Source organism: Macaca nemestrina, chromosome 9 (genome assembly GCF_043159975.1).
Source record: "Macaca nemestrina isolate mMacNem1 chromosome 9, mMacNem.hap1, whole genome shotgun sequence".
NCBI lineage: Eukaryota > Metazoa > Chordata > Mammalia > Primates > Cercopithecidae > Macaca > Macaca nemestrina.
In genome coordinates this window covers 92,400,262-92,424,755 of record NC_092133.1, presented here as the reverse complement: position 1 = coordinate 92,424,755, position 24,494 = coordinate 92,400,262, and the positions used below count along the sequence as shown (strand labels likewise).

The 24,494-nt window shown below is 47.9% G+C and overlaps 2 protein-coding genes across 2 annotated transcripts in view; one reads left to right on the top strand and one right to left on the bottom strand.

Annotated features, from left to right (window-relative positions):
• The window catches only part of LOC105472068 (ankyrin repeat domain-containing protein 30B-like), a 539,363-nt gene that overhangs the window by 346,212 nt on the left and 168,657 nt on the right, over nt 1-24,494 (top strand). The gene's annotated exons all lie outside the window — the stretch shown is intronic.
• On the bottom strand, nt 113-11,076 carry LOC139356331 (fatty acyl-CoA reductase 1-like). The gene is made up of 6 exons (XM_071070085.1): nt 10,986-11,076; nt 9,808-10,009; nt 8,970-9,094; nt 7,375-7,454; nt 1,650-1,819; nt 113-401 (listed from the first exon to the last, which is right to left on the bottom strand). The coding sequence occupies exons 2-6, from the start codon at nt 9,808-9,810 to the stop codon at nt 333-335; spliced, it is 447 nt and encodes a 148-aa protein (XP_070926186.1). The 5' UTR covers nt 9,811-10,009; nt 10,986-11,076; the 3' UTR covers nt 113-332.

The window sequence follows — 24,494 nt, the reverse complement described above, 5'->3', positions numbered from 1 at the left end:
TGCTTCATTTTTATAAGACTTTTGCTGGTTTTATTTTTAAGTTTAAAATAGTTTTTTTTTAAAAAAAAAAAAAAAAGAAAAAAGAAAAATCCTTAATTCTCAAAGACTTTTCAAAATAGAACTCTTAAATAGTAATTGATAGTGCTTTACCTGTTTTCCTGATAAAAAAATTCTAAAAGAATAAAAATAATTTCATCCTGCCTTCATATTATAACCAGAATAGTTGAAATAATATGCTTCAATTGATAGTAAAGTAGCATTTACGTTTTTGGATCAATGAAGCTAAGCCAGCACTAAGAATTCTGTTACTATTCCTCCACTACATTTCAGAGTTATTTCTTCATCCCTATACATACCGCAATAATGAGTCGGCTAGGTCCATTTAGATTATCAACCCAACCCTAAAAGAAAGAAGATTTCCATTGGTTACACATTTTAGAAAATTGTTGTTATCTTGGAACATCTGCAGTCTAATCTCAATAAATTTCAAACAAGGGCACTGAGACCCCAGCTAATAGAACTATCTAATTCGGTATTATTAAGATCCCAAAGATCAATGGCAAAGCATTGGCTATTTTGTGAACTTTGTCCAATAATTAAAATTTGGCCAGGATTGTTGTTCATAGCAGGAGCCATGAATGGTTTTGCAGCGTTTTGTGACATCTTAAGGGCTACGGTGGACCTTGTCCTTATATCATGATCTGCTAAGCAATTCACCAACCATACTTCTCCACCTCAGTCCTGATTTTAGCCTCCTTAGGAGAACATTGAAAACATGATTGGTAATAATGTGTGTTGACTTGCTTAAAGATGTTACAGGAAAGATTATGCTTAAGAGTAGTTAGAGGGAAATGTCTTTTTGAGTTTGTTTCCTAAGCCCCAAGCCATTCAGCTGACCTTATTATGTCTCTTTACCTTACAGTATAAAAGTTGAAATGTGTATAATGGGAGACAAGAGATATGGGAGGAGAAGATGAAGGGACTAATATTAATTGAGCCTTTTCAGTAGGGACCCGCCTTTTACTAGAGTCTGAGCACTCCTCTCCTCATACATTGTCTCATTAAACCAACTCTCCAAAGTAGTATCTGTCCTGTTTTATGGAAAGAACAACTCAAAAATGTCGCATTGCCAGTAAGTGGTGGAGCTGGAATTTATCTGCCCCCAAAGCTTCACAGACCTGCTTTGAAGAAGACAGTATAATTCAAAGTACTTTCAGAAGGACACAGCAGTATACTGAGGTTAAAAAAAATTACTATTCCCAAACTGAGATCCTTCTGTGAGCTTTGTAACTCTTGTTTACCCTGGCAGTTAGTTGCAATACTATCAAGTTGGCCATCAAGAACATTCTGGTCTGTTTAAGCTATAGTGGGAAAGCCAAGATATAAAAACATCACCCATGGGAATTTTGAGACTAGAGTAGTTAGAAGCTAATTTAAGATCTCCATCCAACTCTAAGATAGTCAGGGTAACTGCCAGAAAGAGCCTCATGATCCCAAAGTGGGATTTTGCCCTAGTATAATGGGTTCATATTTGATTGGCTGCATTTAGCTATAAATCCTGAGGAGAAGAAGAAAGACATCAGAAAATAATTGGGCTAGAAAAACCTTAGTTTGAAAGCAAAACACAGAATCCAGGTAAGTGGGCTTACTGGGAAAGGCTTATGCCACGTTGCTCCCACAATGGAGGGCCTTATGATGGCGATGGTTAGGCTCCTGCTCTCCTGCTGCACCACCATTTCTCCCAAGGCCTTGGTGTAGGTGTAAGTATTGGGCCAATCTCCGATCCGCTTGGGTGTGATCTCGTCAATAACAGCGTTGTCTGTACATAAAAGGTAGTCAGAGTAAAATGAATTCTAGCAACATGTGTTAGACAATAGACCAAAAGGAAAATGTGAGACACAGTCAAACAAAACTTCCACCCTTTAGCCATGGTTCTGGAATTCAGAACAGTCACATGATACCAAGTTTGAGTGCATACCTGCTTAAAGCATACATGAGCTCTTTTCACTGCTAAGCCCAATCTTATCAGTCAAATCCTGTGCCCTCCCATCCAGACAGGTAGGTAGATAGATGGATAGAATCAATAGCAATGCCACTTTATTACTACTACTAGTGTAGGGCTATTAGTACTACTTTATTAGTACTACTTTAGTGCTACTTTTACTTTACCAGTAGTGATTATTCTGTAGTAGTACTAATTTGAGGTAATTACATACAACCTCTTTACTTCCTCTCCAACAAGCTCATAAGTACATTCATTGCACACATTTTTGAGTCCCAGTCATTCTCCCAGTAGTGTGCTGGATGCTGTGTTCAGGGAGTTTGAGGCTCTCATCCAAGGTGTTTCAGTGGCAGCCCTGTTCAGTATTGTCCCATAGAAACCCAGTGCAGTGATCCTGAAGACTTTAGCTTTACATTTTAAAAATTTCATTCAAGGCAAATCAAATCAAAGTGACTACTTTCGGCAGACTGACGATCTGTTTTACCAATACTATGTAATGCATTTTGAAGGTCTGTTTAGAGCCTGTGATAATAACTTGCTAATTATTTCCAGAGATTTTCAACGAATTCTGAAGTCTGTCAAGTGGGGTGATTATAGCACTCTGAAACAGCTTGAAAATCATGAATATTGAATACTCCTACTTACAAGATGACATGTATCATGAATAACTGAGTTACCATAGCATCAGCCTAATCTTTCTTAAAAATGTGTCAGAACCAGCCGGGCACAGTGGCTCACACCTGTAATCCCAGCACTTTGGGAGGCCACGGCGGGCAGATCATGAGGTCGGGAGATTGAGACCATTCTAGCCAACGTGGTGAAACCCCGTCTCTACTAAAAATACAAAAATTAGCTGGGCATGGTGGTGTGTGCCCATAATCCCAGCTATTCAGGAGGCTGAGGCAGGAGAATCACTTGAACCAGGGAGCAGAGGTTGCAGTGAGCTGAGATTGTGCCACTGCACTCCAGCCTGGTGACAGAGCAAGACTCCATCTCAAAAAAAAAAGTCAGAACCATTTGATTGATAACCCCAAAATCTATCTACAGCTCTCTAAGAGAGCAAAAAAATTATTGTCAATTAAATATGTAACATTTATTCTAGCTCAGGTCTATGTGGTTAAATTATTAATATAACATAGCTTTTTAAAAATTAAGCTGTTGGAATATGCTAGTGTGATTTTGCTGATCAATGTGGTACATTTATTTCTATTTTATACAACAGAACATAACTATACTATTTTGATTGTAGAAAATCTTCAGTGTTACCACCTTGCTGACATGACAAATTTTTGAACAACTAACATGTTCATGAGGTTAAGACTTATTCAGAATCACAACTCTCAGTATTAATCCTCATTTGATCCTGGGGGAGAACTTGGGCATTGACCATTATGTTTCCATTTTTCTTGCTTTGCTTCTGAGTGTTGAGTGTGTTCTGGATACTCAAATGCCTTTTCATTTAAATTGAATAGAGAAAGATTGAGAGGTTCTAGAATTAAAAACTACTTAAACTACACAGAAATATCAAGGATATTTTAATTATATGGTCACCTAGCGGCTGGAAAGAGTGTAGGATGCTGCAGACACCTCTCCATCTTCACAATAATCCTACCTCATTCCATTTCTGGGTCAACAGTGGATTGACTGACCTAAGACTATTTTCCCTCAACTGCAAAAATAGAGAGTTTATAAAAACCAGGTCTTGAGGGAATACAGCTTCATTTCAATACAGCTGTAAAGAAAAAATTCCTAGAAAACATCAGAGCCCAACAATGTGCTGGGATTGTATGTCACATGGCTAGTATCGGTTGCTGTCATTAATGTTGGGGTACATGGAAAGGATAATACTTGCAGGAATGGGAGCCTCATAAAGCTTAGTGAGTTTGCTTGTATTAGAAAATGTTGGGGTTTTTTTGTTGTTGTTCTTGTTGTTTGTTGTTTGTTGTTGTTGTTGTTGCTGTTTTGAAAAGAGGCCTCACTCTTGTCACCCAGGCTGGAGTGCAGTGGTGAAATCTCATCTCACTGCAATCTCCACTTCCCAGGTTCAAGCAATTCTCCTGCCTCAGCCTCCTGAGTAGCTGGGATTACAGGCGACCACCAGCACACCGGGCTAATTTTTGTACTTTTAGTAGAGACGGGGTTTCACCATGTTGGCCAGGCTAGTCTCGAACTCCTGACCTTAGGTAAGCTGCCCGCCTTGGCCTCCCAAAGTGCTGGGATTACAGGCATGAAAAAATTTTGGTTTTATAGATTTCTAACAATGCACATGGAAGAAATTTTAATATTCTATAGATGGCTTACCTCTGCTACTCTTAGCTACACCTGTATTCCACTGTTTTATCTTATTCTAATTCTACTTGTGAAAATGGCAATAATTATATTCATTGTAAATTTTCAGGCTATTATGAGGGTAAACAGAAATATTCACAACTGCATTTAAGCTCTTTGATAAAACAAAATGAGCCAATAAACCTAAGGCATTCCCATTTTTAAATAAAACAACCGGAAAGCATCATATGTCTGCATAGGTAATAGTTGGTTTTAAAATGTCATTTCTGGCCACATGTAGTAGCTCAAACCTGTAATCCCAGCAGTTTGAGAGGCCAAGGAAGGAGGATCGCTTGAGTCCAAGAGTTTGAGACCAGCCTGGACAACATAATAAGACCCAGTCTCTACAAAAAAAGTTTTAAAGATTAGTTGGGCATGGTGGTGTGCACCTGTAGTCCCAGCTACTCAGGAGGCTGAGGCAGGAGGATTGCTTGAGCCTGGGAGTTGAAGGCTGCAGGGAGCTATAATTGCATCACCATACTCCAGCCTGGGTGACAGAGTGAGACCCTGTCTCAAAATGAATGAGTGAATGAATGAATGAATGAATGAAACAAATAAAAATAAAGTATCATTTGTAATACAGCCAAAGAGATCATCTGCTAGCTCATTGAGCCACTTCCAAGGTTCAGACAGGAGATTAGTGTAAACATGCACATGCACTGGTTGGGCAATGCCCTTCTCAGGACTTTCACTCAACTCAGGGTTGCTGCTGTTATTCTCAATTTATTTTAAACACAGTAAATAAGTTAGTATGGATAAAAAACACTATGTAAACCAAAATACATGTCTGAAATTAATCTAAATGTTCTTCAGTACACTCAGGAAGATATTTTGACCCATGGATCTCAAATTCTAAACCTGAATTGCTTCAGAAGAAGCACAAAGTCATTGAAAATTTCAGAAAGCAATATGTGTATATCTACATGTGTACACACATAGACACATACACAGTTTCTTCTAAAGATGACTCTCAATTTTGGTTTCAAACTTATTGAATCAACATGATGATATCATTAATAGTTACATTATTTATGCATTTATGGATTGAAATACCAAGAAGCATACGTACTTCCCCTCCCCCATGTTCCAATTTTCTTATGCAACAAGTTGGCAAGCCTAGACGTTCATCAGGAAATCTGTTAGAGAGTAAGTACTGGACACACTGTCTTATGATAACATTTGCTCTTTCTCCAGTCGGGATTATATAATTCACTTGACTGTTGTAGTTATCAAGTTGCATTTGCTTATGTGTCTGTCTCCCCATTGGACAGTGAATCCAGGAGAGTAGGGATTATGATTTTTATCTCTGTGTCTAATCATTTTTCTGCCCCCAGAAGCCAGCTGCCTTATTCAGTAAACGGATGCTCTTCGACGCTGTAATCTTGATTGGTCAATTTCTGTACTATATAAGGTTTTGGGAAGCAGAGATGGACAATGATGAGACAGAGTGGATGAACTCAAAAGAAGATGAGGTTGTAGGGAGAATGCAGGAAAGGAAGGAAGGGAGTATCTTTGTAGAGCAGGTAGCAAAATTGGAAGTCAAAGTGTCCAGTGGCAGTGGTGATAAGTGTTGACCAACCTCAGTTTGATGAAGGTGGCGGGAAAGTCAATTTAAACTTTTCACTGGGAAGCAAGGTATTTCTGAGTCTAATGCTTATGGAGAATTGGCCTCTGTATTTCCCTCCAGACTTTTATGAAGCACCCAGCCTGGCCCAAACATAAGCCAGATGCTGAATGGCCTGCCAATGGCCTGCCTATGTGAAAATTATTCAGTTTGATTAAGAAAAATTTCATCATATTCTGGTTTGTATATTAAGCCTGCTAACATCAAAGTACACAGAATTTTCATTTTTATGTCAGCTACTTAGCTGTCATTTTGAAGCTGTGCAATTATTAAATTAAATTAAATCACAGGCTGGGCACAATGGCTCACGCCTGTAATCCCAACACTTTGGCCGAGGTCAGGAGTTGGAGACCAGCCTCGCCAACATGGCGAAATCCTATCTCTACTAAAAATAAAAAATTAGTCAGGCATGGTGGCGGGCACCTGTAATCCCAGCTACTCAGGAGGCTGATGCAGGAGAATCGCTTGAACCCAGGAGGCAGAGGTTGCAGTGAGCTGAGATCATGCATTGCACTCCAGCCTGGGCAACAAGAGCAAGACTCAATCTCAAACAAACAAACAAAAAGCACAAGTGCTAGCATCAGCTTTCACCATTCCCCTAGAAGAGATCAGCTTTTTTGGTGTTAACAACGTGTTCTATAGCACGAAGGCAAGACTACTGTCCACCGTCTGACCTCCTTTCATATCTCCCAGAGGGCTGTGATGAGGGCCACTGCTGCTGGCTGTGGGGGTCTCCATTCCCCTGCCTCTCACCCCTGTACCCTCAGGGCACATGAACCTTTCCTTTTTTACATGGCAGACTAGCTGTGGCTTCTGGTGGCCATGTCGCTTCAGAAGTGTGGTTTTTAGTAGGTACAGATATACTAGGATCTGTCATTCAATTAAAGCTTCTAGGAACTGAAAGACAGCAGGAGATAAAGAGAGCAGGAGAAAGAGGAAGCATGGGTATTAGAAGATAAATGATCTTCATTTCAAATGAAGACTGCTCAGTGAAAAATCTCCTTAAGGCACTATTTCCCAAACTTGCCTGTTCATGAGTGTGAATTACACAGGGACCCTGGGAAAAATCCAGGTCCCTTGGTGCCATTTTAGAACCACTAAATACATCTGCAGAGGTAAGAGTCTGGATAATCTGTGTTTTCAACATGCCCTGGAAATTCCAACAGTCAGGGAAATTGGGGAATCACTAATTTAAAAGAAGTTCGCTCCATCAACTTAAGTCATTAAGATTTGAATATATCAGGATTAGCTCTCAAAAACACATGGCTTCTTGGAGTAAAAATTTCAATAGAATAGAATTTTAAAATTATTAAACCCCCTAATGCTATCCCTCCCCTAGCGCCCCACCCACTGACAGGTTCCAGTGTGTGATGTTCCCCTCCCTGTGTCCATTTGTTCTCGTTGTTGAACTCCCACTTACCAGTGAGAACATGTGGTGTTTGGTTTTCTGTTCCTGTGTTAGTTTGCTGAGAATGATGGCTTCCAGCTTCATCCATGTCCCTGCAAAGGACATGAACTCATGCTTTTGTATGGCTGCAGAGTATTCCATGGTATATATGTGCCACATTTTCTTTACCCAGTCTATCACTGATGGGGATTTGGGTTGGTTCCAAGTCTTTGCTATTGGGAACAGTGCTGCAATAAACATACGTGCACATGTGTCTTTTAGTAGAATGATTTATAATCCTTTGGGTATATACCCAGTAATGGGATTGCTGGGTCAAATTGTATTTCTGGTTCTAGATCCTGGAGGAATCGCCACACTGTCTTGCACAACGGTTGAACTCATTCACACTCCCACCAACAGCGTGAAAGCGTTCCTATTTCTCCACATCCTAATGTAGCACCGAATGTCGATGACAGGTTGATGGGTGCAGCAAACTACCCTGTCCTGTGTATACCTATGTAACAAACCTGCACATTCTCCACATATGTCCCAGAACTTAAAAGTATAATAATAATAAAAAAGATTGAAAATTTAAAATGCTAATACAAAATTAGGCTTTAATTATTTGCAGAATACATTGTATTTTCAATGTGAAAAACAAAGGGTTATTGCATGTATTATCAATAAAGTTACATAGTTTCTCATAAAAATAACATTAAAAATGGAAAATTCTAAAAGAAAAATAATTAAATTCCTTTAGGACTATTTAAATATGTATCTGTCAATTTTAACATGAAAATTATCTTACATTTATACATCCCACATTCTAATAAGGACTAATTGACATGAATTATGATCAGTAAAGAAATACGTGTATGCGTGTCTGTATACTTATAGGTATGTATCTGTTCCTGTAAAAATATCTCTTTTAGAGTCAGAAAATCTGTTTGGTCCCAGTTCTCACTAAAGATACTTAATAAACTCAATAAACTTTACTCTTAATGAGGTAAGAATGAGAACACAGGCGCCAGCAATGAGCTGGGGTTCCTCTGGCACAGGCTTCAGAGATCCTACCTTTAACATCCTCCTTTCATTCATTTGAGCCTGATAAGAGAGGAGTCTCTTGGGAGAGGAACAAGTATACACCTTGGGATCAGACAGCCCATAGTCAAAGTTGAACTCCATCACTGTTCAGCTGTGTGACTTTAGGCAAGTGACTTTCCCTCTCTGATCCTCATGATCATTTTTGGTAAAAACAGCACAGTGACAGGTCTATGAAGATTGGAGGAGCTGAAATAAAAATGTGTGTCTTAGTTTAAGTTTCCTGGAAGTAGATCCTGAGGCAAAGATTCAAGTATAAAAATTTTATCTGGAGATGACTCTAGGACAGCAATTATGCTGCCAGTTCTTCCTTAGGGTACTAATTGCAGGAAACACTAGTACAGGAGTGGAGAACTGAAACAGGAATGGAATGCAGCAGTTAAAGGGACCTTCATCAAGAAAGTTTCCACTGTGGTCAGTCAGGACTCAGCCCTGCCGGGTACCTCTGAGACACAGCATAGAACATGTGTCTCAGAGTCATCCTACCCAGAGCAAGGGAGTTTGGGTATTTATCCACTCTTACCTACCAGTCACTTCTCAGGGCTTCTTCCAAGGGCATGATTCCTCCAGAATGCCCTGCCTGCACTGCAAGAATGAGACCTGGAGGGTCAACGGCAAGGGCCCTGACAGCACTTCCAGCAATGAGCACAGCCTAGGGTGGAGAATTTCAGTCCCTCAGTGACCCCAACACACACACACACACACACACATACACACACACACACACACACACACACATATTCCCTCTCTCTCTCTCTATTGCTCTCTCCCCCCTCTCTCTCTCACGCACACACACATTCTTTCTCTCCCTCTTCTCTCTCACACACATTCTTTCTCTCTCTCTCTCTCTCTCTCACACACACACACACACACACACACACACACACCACACTCCAACACCAACACAGGGTATATGTACATACACACACATGAATACGTGACTGTTACCCACTCAGATCCTGGTGAATCCATGGGATAGAAGATAAGGTGGGAATCAGAGGGAAGAGCAAAATTAAGGGGAGTGAAGGTCTTGGGAACAAAATGCAAATGCAGTCAGAAAATCAAGAGGGAAGAGGAGCGGTCTGGACACCAAATGCCTGCTGGTGGTACCTGCTCTACACACACTGTCAGTCATTCCCCAAGCAGCCTCATAGGGTAGAAGCAATTCCCCTCAACTTACAGATGGCAGAAATGTAGTTCAGAAAAGAAAACTGACTTTACTAACTGATTTTACTGCTCCTGGGCTCTGCTCCTTTTCTTGCTAGGCAATCATAGCAGAACTGACAAAAACATTTTCCCCCTTCACCACCTGTACCAGAGCCAATGAGAGGGGCTGGGGAACAGGCCATGAGGCCCTGCACCCACCATTCAATGTCTTCAGGACTGTGGTCCCTCAGGACTGTTGCACCACGTGCTGGCAGCACTCCTGGTGTCTGGGTGTCTTGTGAAGTTGTACAGGATCCAGTAGAGGCCACTGGCTCTGCTGTCATACCCAGAGGCAGCCAGGCAGGCTTGTGACTCTTGGCTGCTTCAGCACCAGAGGATGAACAGCACTCATGCACTGAGGCTTTTGGGAGAATGAGAGGAGGGAAAAGAAGGGCAGAATGGAGTGATGTAGGGTCCATCCACCACATCCCTGAATGGAAGGACCCCTGTTCCCACAGTAGTCCCACACCGAGACCACCACCGGCATTCATGAATATGCCAGCCTCCATTTCTATGTCCTCGTCTGACAACTCCTTCCCATTTTCATCCTGGAGGCAAGACTCTGAATGTACTAGCTCTGAGGGCACCTGAGTGTAACCTGAGACAGTGCCTGAAGACCTTTCATCCAAGCAGGATCCCTCCTTTGCCATCTCCAGACCTGCCCCACGAGCTCCCTCCCTGGTCTCCTGGCTCTTGTTCACTCCTAGGCAGCCTTCTACAGTCATCTCTAAGATGAATCTGACTGTCACTCCTTTATCCAGCATCTTCCATGGCTCCCCAGAGGGTGCAGTACTGCTCCAGGATGATGGTGTCTGAAGTTGTGCACCAAGTCAGAGGCCCTGCAGAAGCATTGCTCCTCAGGAATGAGGTAGTACAGGAAGTCCGTGCACAGGCAGATCTGCTGCTGCCCTTACACTATGAGGGCACTGAGCTCCAAGATGGCGGCAACATATTCACTGACATTTCTGCAGGGTGAGGCTGGGGAGAGGAAGCAGCTCCACAACACATATGAAACCCTGGAAGCCCTTCCCAGCCAAAATCTCTGGACCACACTACTTCCAGAAACGGCTGCCCTCTGAGCACACTTGTCTCTCTGCCTTCCACTCCGAGTTCCCTCCTGGCCCCACATGCCCCAGTCTGGACCAGGACTTTGAGCCCAGCACGTGTTCAGTCCATGGTGTTGACTGCTCCCTGGGCCAGAAGAGCCCTAGGTGGCTCTGTGACTCCTCCTGTGGGACCACTGCCTCTGCCTCAGGACCTCCCGATTCCCATGGGAAGAACCCAAGGCTGTGGATTGCCCCACCTGCCCAGGGATCCTCCAACCCCATAGGCCTTACTTGATGCCTTAGTCCTCCCAGAACATGACATGCTTCTCAGAAGGTGACTTATTTCCAATGCCATCTGTGGATGTTTCCTGGAGACCTCTTGCTGTTCTCCTTTATAATCTGTAGGTCAGGGCCAAGAGGAGAAACCAGCCCAACCTCAGAATAAACAAAAGGCCCACTGCCACAAATGGCAACCGCCAAACAGTCAGCAGGGCTTCTGGAAGGAAGGAGGCTTCATTCTGCACAAAACTCCTCGTTTGGCTTCTTTCTGAATCTGGGGAGGGGTAGGTACCAAGCCCAGCTTACCTGTGGTGTCTGTGCCTAGGATGTACAATGGGCCCCTGTTCCCACTGCAAGGTTGATGTTCCCTCCAGCTGGAGATCTGGGCTCCTGACACCTCCTGGCCTGTTTGTCCTGCGCTGGATGAGCGTGGAAAGGCTGTACCTGGTATTTCCCTAGGCCCTTGGTTTCCACCATCTAGACATCCAGCAGGAGTAGCCATGCCCTGCCCCACACCTGAAAGGGAACTCCCTCACAGAGCAGCCGAGACATCTACGGAGGGAAGAGAGCTCAGTGAGACAGGCCAGAAGGGTCCCCGGGGAGAGAGCTCGGTGAGACAGGACACAGGGGTCCCAGGGAGGATCGGGGGTGGAGGATTCTGGAGGTTTCCAGCCTTGGGCTCTGTGGTTCCTCAAAGAGGTTAGGTCCACCTAGTACCAGGCCTCCCCTCCCATGATTCAAAGAACGGATGAGTGTTCAATGTCAGGAACTCTGATCTGGACCTGTTTTTTCATTTACGTCACCAAGAGACAAGCCCTAGCCCCTCAGCTAAGGATGGTCCAAGCTCTGGGATGAAATTCTCCTCCAGCAATGTGATGCTTACAGGGACAGGTAGAAAAGCTGGTGACCAGGCCTGCTGTCCTCTGGGTAAGGACAGTGTGTCACCCACCCTCTGAGAGGCAGCTGGTGCCAGGCCACAGCACTGGGTGCCTGTACCCCTGGCTCAGCAGACACTAGTCATGGAGGTCCCTCCCTTTCCCCATTACCTTCTTGCTTCTCCTAGATTTCTTCTAGTCAGTAAGCACTTTGAGTCATTTTTCTGTGCATCTGATTTTACATGTTTGCTCTCAGATGACACGCGATAAAGTATGCTGAGCTGCCTGGATTCCTGGAGGAGACCTTGGATGCTGAGTCTTGGGCTCCAGGGCCCTGATGGCCCTGAATCAGAAGGAGCCAGGGAAGGACAAATATTGGGGCTGAACCCCTATGACCCAATGGCCATTGGTTGCCTGGCCTTATAGTCCCAAGACACCCTGTCCTCAGGTCAGAGACACCATGGGCTTTGGTCAGGTCCCAGCCTCCCAGTAGTGTCCTGGCACTAGCAGGTGCTGACCCCTGAGCCACAACCGCAGTTCTGGGTTTGGGGTTTGGTAAAACCACCTCAAGGACAGAGTCCTGGGGTCAGATTTGGCAGGAACCATGGTGCCTCCCAGAGATGGTGTGCCACTCCCACTTGCCACGAAATGTGCACACAGGCTGTCCCCCTGTCCATCCCATCCTGCTGGACAGGATGGAGGAACTCAGGGAACAGGCAAGGTGGGCAGCTGGGGTGCAGGAAGAGGCAAGAACATGCTGGGAGGTCAGACCCTGTGAGGGCTGTGGAGGCATCAGGTGGAGTGGGCTTCAGGTGCACCTTCAGTGCACTGGGCATGTCTCAGGCCAGGCTCCCCGGACCCTGCATGTGTGATGTGGTCACTCCCTGGGGGACTGCTGTCAGGACAGAAATAAGGAGATTATGTTTAATCATTTGTGAAGGATCCACCTGCCACCATCATTTTTCACACCTCACCCCCAACATAATCGCCCCATTCTCCCTATCTCCCACCTTCCAACCCCCACTCTCCACCATGATTAAATCATGGCCCCATGATTTAATCCACCAGGCCCCACCTTTAACATTCCCCATTACAATTCCACATGAGTTTTGGTAGGGACACAGAGCTAAATTTTATTATTCTGTCCTTGGCCCAAATCTCATGTCCTTCTCACATTGCCAACGACAATGATACCTTCCCTACAATCCCCCAAAGTCTTACATCATTTCATCATTTATACAAATGTTCAAAGCTTAAAGTCTCATCCAACACAAGGCTGCAGACCCTTAGACTCATGAACCTCTGAAATATAAAGCAAGTTAACTACTTCCAAGGTACAATGCTTATACAGGCAATAGGTAAGCATTCCCAGCCAAAAGGAGTAATTTTGCCAGTAAGAACAAAACACAGAAAGGACTTACAGGCCCCATGAAACTCCAAACCCGGAAGACCAGTCATTCAATCCTACAACTCCAAAATTATCCTTTTTGAAACCTTGTCCCACATCCAGGGCACACGGATGTAAGGGCTGGGCTCCCAAGGCCTTGGGCAGCTCTGCACCTGTGGCTTTGCAGGGTTTATGCCCCAGGGCTGCCTTCATGGGCTGGGCTGGTGTTGAGTGCGTGTAGCTTTTCCCCACTGACAGTACAAGTTGTTGTGGGGTCTATGAATCTGGGGTCTGCATGATGGTGGCCTCCAGTGTGGGGGCTCCAACTCCGTATTTTCCTTCTGCACTGCCCTGGTAGAGGTTTCTTATGAGGTGCTGCCTTTTTGGAAGGCTTTTGCCTGGACACCCACACATTTCCATGCATCCTCCAAAATCTATACAGAGGCTCCCAAGCCTCTAGTCTCATGCTCCATCCAACCAGTGGCTTAACACTATGAGTAAGTTCATGACAACTCACTATCACGAGGTCAGCGTCAAGAAGATGGTGCTTAATCACTGGTGAAGGATCCACCCCCCAACCCAACTCCACCCCCTACTGTTTCCAGGCAGAAGCCTGAGGCAGAGGCAGAGCCTCTTGGAAAACCTGTACCATGCCAGTGCAGAAGAAAATCATGGGCTTGGAACCCCTATGCAGGAGGCCACCATCCTCCAAACCCCAGGTTCATAGCCCCACCAACAGCTCGCTCCTTCAGTATGGAAAAGCTACTGGCACTCAACATCAGCCCAGCCCATGAGAGCAGCCGTGGGGCTACACCCTGCAAAGCCACAGGTGCACTGTCCTAGTAGAGGTTTTCCACTAGCCTCTGCCTCTGCAGCAGGCTACTCCTCCTTCCTACTACCCCCACCCTCCCACCACCCTACAGCCAGCTTACTCCTCACCACCCTACCCACCCCTTTTCCCTCCAACCCCACCCCCCTCCCATCCATGATAAAATCACCTCCCACCAGGCTCCACCTCCAACATTCGGGATTGCAATTCCACATGAGTTTTTCTAGGGAAATATAGCCAAACCATATTATTCTGCCCTTGACCCCCTTCCCCTGAATCTCATGTCACTCTCACAGAGTAAAATACAGTCATGCCTCTTCAAATGTTTCCAAAAGCCTTAACTCATTCCAGCATTAACTCAAATGTAAAAAGTTCAAAGTCTTATCTGATACAAGGTTACAGTCTCTTCTGCCTATGAGTCCCTGAATTTCAAATGGAGTTCTTTTAAGGTACAATGATGGTACAGACATTGTGTAAGCTTTCTCAATCCAAAGGGAAGAAATTTCCCAGAAAAATAATACAAATGGGACCACAGGCCCAATGCACATCCAAAACCCAGCAGGCCAGTATTCATTGAATCTCAAAGCCCCTAAATCATGAAGCAAACTATCAGAAGGACAGCATTAAAAAGATGGTGTTTAACCATTTGTGAAGGATCTGCCTCCCACCCCTGCCTTTCCCCCGAACCCCACCACAATCCCTGCAATGCTCCTCACTACCCCCACCTTCCAACCTCCACTGTCCACCGTGATTGAATCACCATCCACCAGTCCCCACATTTAACTTTTCCCGTTACAATTGCACAGGAGTTTTGGTAGGGACACAGAGCCAAATCATATTATTCTGTCCCTGGTCTCCCAAATCTCCTATCTTTCTCACACTGCAAAATACAATGATGCCTTCCCTACAGTCCCCCAAATCTTAAATAATTCCAGCATTTACTCAAATGTCCAAACCCCAAAGTCTCATCTGAGACAAGGCTACAGTCCTTTCTTCCCCTGAGTTTCTGAATTATAAAGCAAGTTAACTACTTCCAAGGTACAATGATTGTACAGCCAACGGGTAAACATTCCAGGCAACAGAAAAAAGAAATTGCCAGAAAGAAAAACAAAACACAGATGGGACTCACAGGATACAGGAACATCCATTACCCAGGAGGCCAGTCACTCAATCCGACAGCTCCAAAATCATCCTTTTTGAATCTTTGTTCCACATCTGGGGCACAGGGGCGTGGGGGCGGGGCTCCCAAGGCCTTGGGCAGATCTGCGCCTGTGGCTTTGCAGCGTTCAGCACCCAAGGCTGCCTCTCATGGACAGGGCTGATGTTGAGTGCCTGTGGCTTTTCCACACTCAGGGTGCAAGCTGTTGGTGGGTCTATGAATCTGGGGTTTGGAGAATGCAGCCTCCCTGTGTGGGGGCTTCAACCCTCTATGTCCCTTCTTTGCTGCCCTAGTAGAGGTTTTCCATGAGGCTCTGGCTCTTGGAAAGGCTCCTGCCTGCACACCCAGGTTTTTATGTACATCCTCTGGAGTCTAGATGGAGGCTCCGAGCCTCTTGCTCTGTGCACCGAATGGCTTAACACTATGTGGAAGCCATCAAGGCTTGGAGCCACCTCTGAAGCAGTGACCCAAGCTCTATCTGTGCATCCTTCAGTCATGGCTGGAGCTCGAGCTGCAGGGATGAAGGCAGCAGTGTCCTGAGGATGCACACAGAAGCGGGGCCATGCAGCTGGCCCAGGAAACCAATCATCTCTGCTAGGCCCCAGGACCTGTGACAGCAAGGGCCACTGCAAAGGTCTCTGAAATGCCTTCAAGGCCTTTTACCCTTTGTCTTGGCTGCTTGCACTAAGCTCCTTTTTATGCAAATACCCTGAGCCTTCTTGAATTTTCCCCATTAGCTATTTTCTATTTTATTAGCTATTAGCTGTTAGCTATCCTATTTTCAAAAAGAAAATAGGATTTCTTTTTGACCACTTGGCCAGGATGCAAATGTTCCAAACTTTTGAGCTCTGCTTCTCGTTTAAATAGAAGTTCCAACTTAAGGTCATTCCTTAGGCTCACACATAACACAGGCTGCTCATCGCAGACAGGACACCTCTTGAGCTATGCTGCCTAGATGTTCATTCCACAAGATACATCCTAAATCATCACCCCCAAGTTCATAGTTTCACAGATCTTCAGGGCAGGGTCACTGTGCAGCCACGTTCTCTGTTAGGCCAATCAAATGGAATCTTGGCTCTTGTTCACAGGAAATTCCTCATTTTCATCTGAGACCTTTTAAGTCTGGCCTTCACTGTCCATCCTTCTGTCAGCCTTCTCATCACAAGCATTTCACAATTCTCTACAGTGCTCCAAACTTTTCCTCACCTTGATGTCTTCTAAGCTCTCCCAACTCTCCCGACCTTTGTCTTTTATCCACTTCTGAACCTGCTTCTACACTGTCAGCTATCTTTGTCACAGCCTGGCAATGTGGTAAAAGAAAAGTCCAATTTCAGGGAAAAAATTCACGCAGGCTTCAGATATTTGCATGAAAAGAAGCTGAGCACTGATTGCCAAGACAATGGGGAAAAGGCCTTGAAGGCATTTCATGGCTTGAGTTCACAGTACTGTCTGTATGATCATAAAGAAAGTTTAATGGGTTCACGGTTCTGCAGGCTGCAAAGGAAACACAGTGGCTTCTGCTTCCGGGAGGACTCAGGTGCCTCCTGATCACACCAGAAGGCCAAGGGGCAAGGAGATGTTTCACGTGGCAGGAGAAGGAGCAGACTGAGAGGAAGAAGGTGCCACAACCTGCTATAAAACCAGATCTCATGAGAACTCACTATCACGAGGTCAGCATCAAGAAGACAGTGCTTAACCACTGGTGAGGCTTCCACCCTGGAAAACCACCTCCCACTGTTTCCAGGAAGAAGCATGCTGCAGAGGCAGAGCCTCTCGGGAAACCTCTGCTCAGGCACTGCAGAAGGAAAATACAGGCTTGCAGGCCCCACAGAGGTCCACCACCCTCCGGACCCCAGGCCCACCCTAGCAGAAGTGGCTGATTGCTCCTTGAGCCACCTCGGCTTTGCCTGCAATGCACAGGCCCCAGCCACCGACACACTGCTCCGAGTGAGCTTGTCCTGCCTTGTACCAAATTCTAAGTCAGTCCAGGGCCATAGAAGGCCGAGGCCCATGGGTGGTAATCCTGTCTGCTTTCTGCACTTGAACATAAAGTCCTCCTCAAGACGGCCTGTGGTCTGCCTTTTGGCAACCAGCAAGACCGCAGTGCCATAGAAGCCTTGAGGCATGGACTGGAGCACGAAAGGCAGCACACACCCTGCTCCTGAGCCTGCTGCTCATTTTCTGGGTGGCTCCATTTGTAGCACGGTTGTTGCACTGAGGCTTCTGCATGCCGGGCAAGGCCAAGCAAGCTCAAAGAGCAACCAGTCACCTCTGCAAGGGTGTGCCAGGAGCAGGTGGACCAGGCACCAAACTCACTCGCTGATGGACATGGTACATCAGTTCTTCTTCCCTAAAGGTAGGGCCGAGAGGCAGACCACAGGCCATCTTGAGGAGGACTTTATGTTCAAGTGCAGAAAGCAGGCAGGATCACCACCCAGGGGACTCGGCCTTCTGTGGCTACAGTGCCACACGAGCCCTGAGGCATGGACTGGTGCCATCTCCTTTATACAAAAATTAACTTAAGATGGATTAAACAGTTCAACGTGCCATCTGCGTTTCCTCTGGCCTCTTCTCCATCAGTCATTAGGAGAAGCCACTCAGCCTGTGGGACCCTGCTTCCTTGAGTAGCTGAGGTTGCTGGATGGTGCACCTGCTCCAGGTGCACCCTTGCAGAGGTGGCTGGTTGCTCTTTGAGCCGGCTTGGCCTTGCCTGGCATGCACAGGCCCCAGCTACTTACACCCTACTCCGAATTAGCTTGTCCCAAAGTCTGAGTCTGGCCAGGACCACAGAAGGCCGAGTCCCATGGGTGGTAATCCTGCCTGCTTTCTGCACTTGAACATGAAGTCCTCCTCAAGATGGCCTGTGCTCTGCCTCTTGGCAACCAAGAAGCCTGTGCTTCCATAGGAGCCCTGAGACGTGGACTGGAACCCCAAAGGCAGCACATACCCTGCTCCTCAGCCTGTTACTCCTTTCCTCTATATGGTTCTATTTGTAGCACGGTTGTTGCACTGAGGCTTGTGCATGTCAGGCAAGGCCAAGGAAGCTCAAAGAGCAACCAGCCACCTCTGCAAGGGTGTGCCAGGAGCAGGTGGAGCAGCCACCAACCTCAGTCACTGATGGACATGGTACATCAGTTCTTCTACCCTAAAACCACGGACCGTCTTGAGGAGGACTTTATGTTCAAGTGCAGAAAGCAGGCAGGATTACCACCCAGGGGACTCGGCCTTCTGTGGCCCACAGTGCCACACGAGCCCCTGGTGCCATCTGCTTTATACAAAAATTAAGATGAATTAAACAGTTCAACGTGCCATCTGCATTTCCTCAGGCCTCTGCTGCATCAGCCATTAGGTGGCAGCCACTCAGACTGTGGGAATCTCAACATTCCTGCTTCCTTGAGTGGGTGAGGTTGGTGGCTGGCCCACCTGCTCCAGGCACACCCTTGCAGAGGTGTCTGGTTGCTATTTGAGCCAGCTTGGCCTTGCCTGGTATGCACAGGCCCCAGTAACTTACAGGCTGCTCTGAGTCAGCTTGTCCCAAATTCTACGTCTGGCCAGGGCCACAGAAGGCGGAGTCCCCTGGGTGGTAATCCTGCCTGCTTTCTGCACTTGAACACAAAGTCCTACTCAAGACGGCCTGTGGTCTGCCTCTTGGCAACCAACAAGCACGCATTGCAATACAAGCCCTGAGGCACTGACTGGAGCCACAAAGGCAGCGCATACCCTGTTCCTGAGCCTGCTGTTCGTTTCCTCTACATGGCTCCATTTGTAGCACAGTTGCTGCACTGAGGCTTCTGCATGCCGGGCAGGGCCAAGTTGCCTCAAAGAGCAACCAGCCACTTCTGCAAGGGTGTGCCAGGAGTCGGTGGAAGAGTCAACAACCTCACGCGCTCCCAGGCGGGGTACATCAGTTCTTCTGCCCTACAGGCAGGGCCCCAGTGCTATCTGCTTCTCCTGAGGCCTCTGCTAAATCAGCCATCAGGAGGCAGCCTCCAGGCTGTAGGAACCTGGCAATCCCTGCTTCCTTGACTGCGTGAGGTTGGTGGCTGACCACTTGCTCCAGGCGCACCCTTGCAGAGGTGGCTTGTTGCTCTTTGAGACAGTGGGGCCTTGCCTGCCATGCACAGGCCCCGGCTACCTACACGCTGCAGAGTCAGCTTGACCTGTTTTGGCCAAAATTCCAACTCGGGCCAAGGCCACAGAAGGCCAAGTCCCCAGGGTGGTAATCCTGGCTGCTTTCTGCACTTGAACGTAAAGTCCTCTTCAAGATGGTCCATGGTCTGCCTCTTGGCAACCAAGAGGCCTGAAGTGTCATAGGAGACCTAAGGAATAAACCAGAACATAAAAGGCAGCACACACCCTGCTCCTCAACCTGTTGCTCACTTCCTGTACATGGTTCCATTTAAGCACAGTTGTTGCACTGAGGCTTGTGCATGCCAGGCAAGGCCAAGCTGGCTCAAAGAGCAACCAGCCACCTCTGCAAGGGTGTGCCAGGAACCAGTGGAATAGTGACCAACATCACTCGCTACTAGTCAGGGTACGTTAGTTTTCTACCCTAGAGGTAGGGTCAAAATATCATCCGCTTTTCCTCAGGCCTCTGCTCCATCAGTCTTTAGGTGACAGCCACTCAGGTTGTGGGAACCTGGCCATTCCTGCATCCTTGAGTAGCTGAGGTTGCTGGATAGTGCACCTGCTGCAGGTGCACCCTTGCAGAGGTGGCTGGTTGCTCTTTGAGCCAGCTTGGCCTTGCCTGGCATGCACAGGCTCCAGCTACTTACATGCTGCTCCAAATCAGCTAGTCCCAAAGTCTATGTCTGGCCAGGGCCACAGAAGGCCGAGTCCCCTGGTGGTAATCCTGCCCGCTTTCTGCACTTGAACATAAAGTCCTCCTCAAGACGGCCTGTGGTCTGCCTCTTGGCAACCAACAAGGCTGCAGTTCCATAGGAGCCCTGAGACATGGACTGAAACCCCAAAGGCAACGCATACCTTGCTTCTGAGCCTGATGCTCGTTTCCTATATATAGTTCCATTTGTAGCACGGTAGTTGCACTGAGGCTTGTGCATGCCAGGCAAGGCCAAGCTGGCTCAAAGAGCAACCAGCCACCTCTGCAAGGGTGTGTCAGGAGCAGGGGGAACAGATGCCAACCTCATTTGCTGCCGTTCAGGGTACCTCAGTTTTTCTACCGTAGAGGTAGGGTCCTAGTGCCATCTGCTTTTCCTTAGGTCTCACCTCCATCAGCCGTCAGGTGGCAGCCACTCAGGCTGTGGGAACCTGGCCATCCCGGCTTCCTTGAGTCGCTGAGGTTGCTGGCTGCTCCACCTGCTCCAGGTACACTCTTCCAGAGGTCGCTGGTTGCTCTTTGAGCCAGCTTGGCCTTGCCTGGCATGCACAGGCTCCAGCTACCTACACGCTGCTCAGTCAGCTCGCCCTGCCTTCGCCCAAATTCTACATCTGGCCAGGGCCACAGAAGGCCGAGTCCCCTGGGTGGTAATACTGCCTGCTTCCTACGCTTGAATATGAAGTGCTCCTCAAGATGGCCTGTGGTCCGCCTCTTGGCAACCAACAAGCACGCATTGCCATATGAGGCCTGAGGCACTGACTGGAGCCCCAAAGGCAGCACACAGTCTGCTCCTGAGCCTGCTGCTCATTTCCTTTACGTGGCTCCATGTGTAGCACGTTTGTTGAACTGAGGCTTCCGCATGCCGGGCAAGGCCAAGTTGGCTCAAAGAGCAACCAGCCACCTCTACAAGGGTGTGCCAGGAGCAGGTGGACCAGCCACCAACCTCACTTGCTGATGGACATGGTACATCAGTTCTTCTACCCTAAAGGTAGGGCCGAGAGGCAGACCACGGGCCGTCTTGAGGAGGACTTTATGTTCAAGTGCAGAAAGCAGGCAGGATTACCACCCAGGGGACTTGGCCTTCTGTGGCCTACAGTGCCATATGAGCCCTGAGGCATGGACTGGTGCCATCTCTTTTATACAAAAATTAAAGATGGATTAAACAGTTCAACATGCCGTCTGTGTTTCCTCAGCCCTCTGTTCCATCAGTCATTAGGTGGAGGCCACTTAGCCTGTGGGAACCTGGCCATTACTGCTTCCTTGAGTAGCTGAGGCTGCTGGCTGGCCCACCTGCTCCAGGTGCACCCTTGCAGAGGTGGCTGGTTGCTCTTTGAGCCGGCTTGGCCTTGCCTAGCATGCACAGGCCCCAGCTACTTACACCCTACTCCGAATTAGCTTGTCCCAAAGTCTGAGTCAGGCCAGGACCACAGAAGGCCGAGTCCCATGGGTGGTAATCCTGCCCGCTTTCTGCACTTGAACATAAAGTCCTCCTCAAGATGGCCTGTGCTCTGCCTCTTGGCAACCAACAAGCCTGCAGTTCCATAGGAGCCCTGAGACATGGACTGGAACCCCAAAGGCAGCACACACCCTGCTCCTCAGCCTGCTGCTCGTTTCCTCTATATGGTTCCATTTGAAGCAAGGTTGTTGCACTGAGGCTTGTGCGTGCCAGGCAAGGCCAAGCTGGCTCAAAGAGCAACCAGCCACCTCTGCAAGGGTGTGCCAGGAGCAGGTGGACCAGCCACCAACCTCACTCGCTGATGGACATGGTACATCAGTTCTTCCACCCTAAAGGTAGGGCCGAGAGGCAGACCACAGGCCATCTTGAGGAGGACTTTATGTTCAAGTGCGGAAAGCAGGCAGGATTACCTCCCAGTGGACTCGGCCTTCTGTAGCCTACAGTGCCACACGAGCCCTGAGGCATGGACTGGTGCCATCTCCTTTATACAAAAATTAACTTAAGATGGATTAAAGAGTTCAACGTACCGTCTGCATTTCCTCAGGCCTCTGTTCCATCAGTCATTAGGTGGAGGCCACTCAGCCTCTGGGAACCTGGCCATCACTGCTTCCTTGAGTAGCTGAGGCTGCTGGCTGGCCCACCTGCTCCAGGTGCACCCTTGCAGAGGTGGCTGGTTGCTCTTTGAGCCGGCTTGGCCTTGCCTGGCATGCACAGGCCCCAGCTACTTACACCCTACTCCGAATTAGCTTGTCCCAAAGTCTGAGTCTGGTCAGGACCACAGAAGGTGGTGTCCCATGGGTGGTAATCCCACCTGCTTTCTGCACTTGAACATAAAGCCCTCCTCAAGACGGTCTGTGGTCCACCTCTTGGCAACCAACAAGCACGCATTGCCATACAAGGCCTGATGCACTGACTGGAGCCCCAAAGGCAGCGCATACCCTGCTCCTCAGCCTGCTGCTTGTTTCCTCTATATGGTTCCATTTGTAGCAAGGTAGTTGCACTGAGGCTTGTGCGTGTCGGGCAAGGCCAAGCAGGCTCAAAGAGCAACCAGCCACCTCTGCAAGGGTGTGCCAGGAGCAGGTGGAAGAGCCACCAACCTCACTCGCTGATGGACATGGTACATCAGTTCTTCTACCCTAAAGGTAGGGCCGAAAGGCAGACCACAGGCCATTTTGAGGAGGACTTTATGTTCACGTGCAGAAACCAGGCAGGATTACCACCCAGTGGACTCGGCCTTCTGTGGCCTACAGTGCCACATGAGCCCTGAGGCATGGACTGGTGCCATCTCCTTTACACAAAATGAACTTAAGATGGATTAAACGGTTCAACATGCAATCTACTTTTCCTCAGGCCTCTGCTCCATCAACCATTAGGTGGCAGACACTCAGGTTGTGGGAACCTGGCCATCCCTGCTTCCTTGTGTAGCTGAGGTTGCTGGATGGTGCACCTGCTCCAGGTGCACCCTTGCAGAGGTGGCTGGTTGCTCTTTGAGCCAGCTTGGCCTTCCCTGGCATACAGAGGCCCCAGCTACTTACATGCTACTACGAATTAGTTTGTCCCAAAGTACGAGTCTGGCCAGGATCACAGAAGGCCGAGTCCCATGGGTGGTAATCCTGCCTGCTTTCTGCACTTGAACAAGAAGTCCTCCTCAGGACGGCCTGTGCTCTGCCTCTTGGCAACCAACAAGCCTGCACTTCGATAGGAGCCCTGAGACATGGACTGGAACCCCAAAGGCAGCACACACCCTGCTCCTGAGCCTGCTGCTCGTTCCCTCTATATGGTTCCATTTGTAGCACGGTTGTTGCACTGAGGCTTGTGCATGCCAGGCAAGGCCAAGCAGGCTTAAAGAGCACCAGCCACCTCTGCAAGGGTGTGCCAGGAGCAGGTGGACCAGCCACCAACCTCACTCGCTGATGGACATGGTACATCAGTTCTTCTACCCTAAAGGTAGGGCCAAGAGGTAGACTATGGGCCGCCTTCAGGAGAACTTTATGTTCAAGTGCAGAAAGCAGGCAGCATTACCACCCAGGGGACTCGGCCTTCTGTGGCTACAGTGCCACACGAGCCCTGAGGCATGAACTGTGCCATCTCCTTTATACAAAAATTAACTTAAGATGGATTAAACAGTTCAACATGCCATCTGATTTTCCTCAGGCCTCTGCTCCATCAGGTGGCGTCCACTCAGGTCGTGGGAATCAGGCCATTCCTGCGTCCTCGAGTAGCTGAGGCTGCTGGATGGTGCACCTGCTGCAGGTGCCCCCTTGCAGAGGTGGCTGGTTGCTCTTTGAGCCAGCTTGGCCTTGCCTACCATGCACAGGCCACAGCTACTTACACACTGCTCCAAATCAGCTTTTCCAGAGTCTAAGTCTGGCAAGGGCCACAGATGGCCGAGTCCCCTGGGTGGTAATCCCGACCGCTTTCTGCACTTGAACATAAAGTCCTCCTCAAGAGGGCCTGTGCTCTGCCTCTTGGCAACCACGAAGTCTGCGCTTCCATAGGAGCCCTGAGATATGGACTGGAACCCCAAAGGCAGCACACACCCTGCTCCTCAGCCTGCTGCTCGTTTCCTCTATATGGTTCCATTTGAAGCACGGTTGTTGCACTGAGGCTTGTGCATGCCAGGCAAGGCCAAGCTGGCTCAAAGAGCAACCAGCCACCTCTGCAAGGGTGTGCCAGGAACCAGTGGAAGAGTGACCAACATCACTCGCTACTAGTCAGAGTACGTTAGTTTTTCTACCCTAGAGGTAGGGTCAAAATATCATCTGCTTTTCCTCAGGCCTCTGCTCCATCAGTCTTTAGGTGACAGCCACTCAGGTTGTGGGAACCTGGCCATTCCTGCATCCTTGAGTAGCTGAGGTTGCTGGATGGTGCACCTGCTGCTGGTGCACCCTTGCAGAGGTGGCTGGTTGCTCTTTGAGCCAGCTTGGCCTTGCCTGGCATGCACAGGCCCCAGCTACTTACACCCTACTCCAAATTAG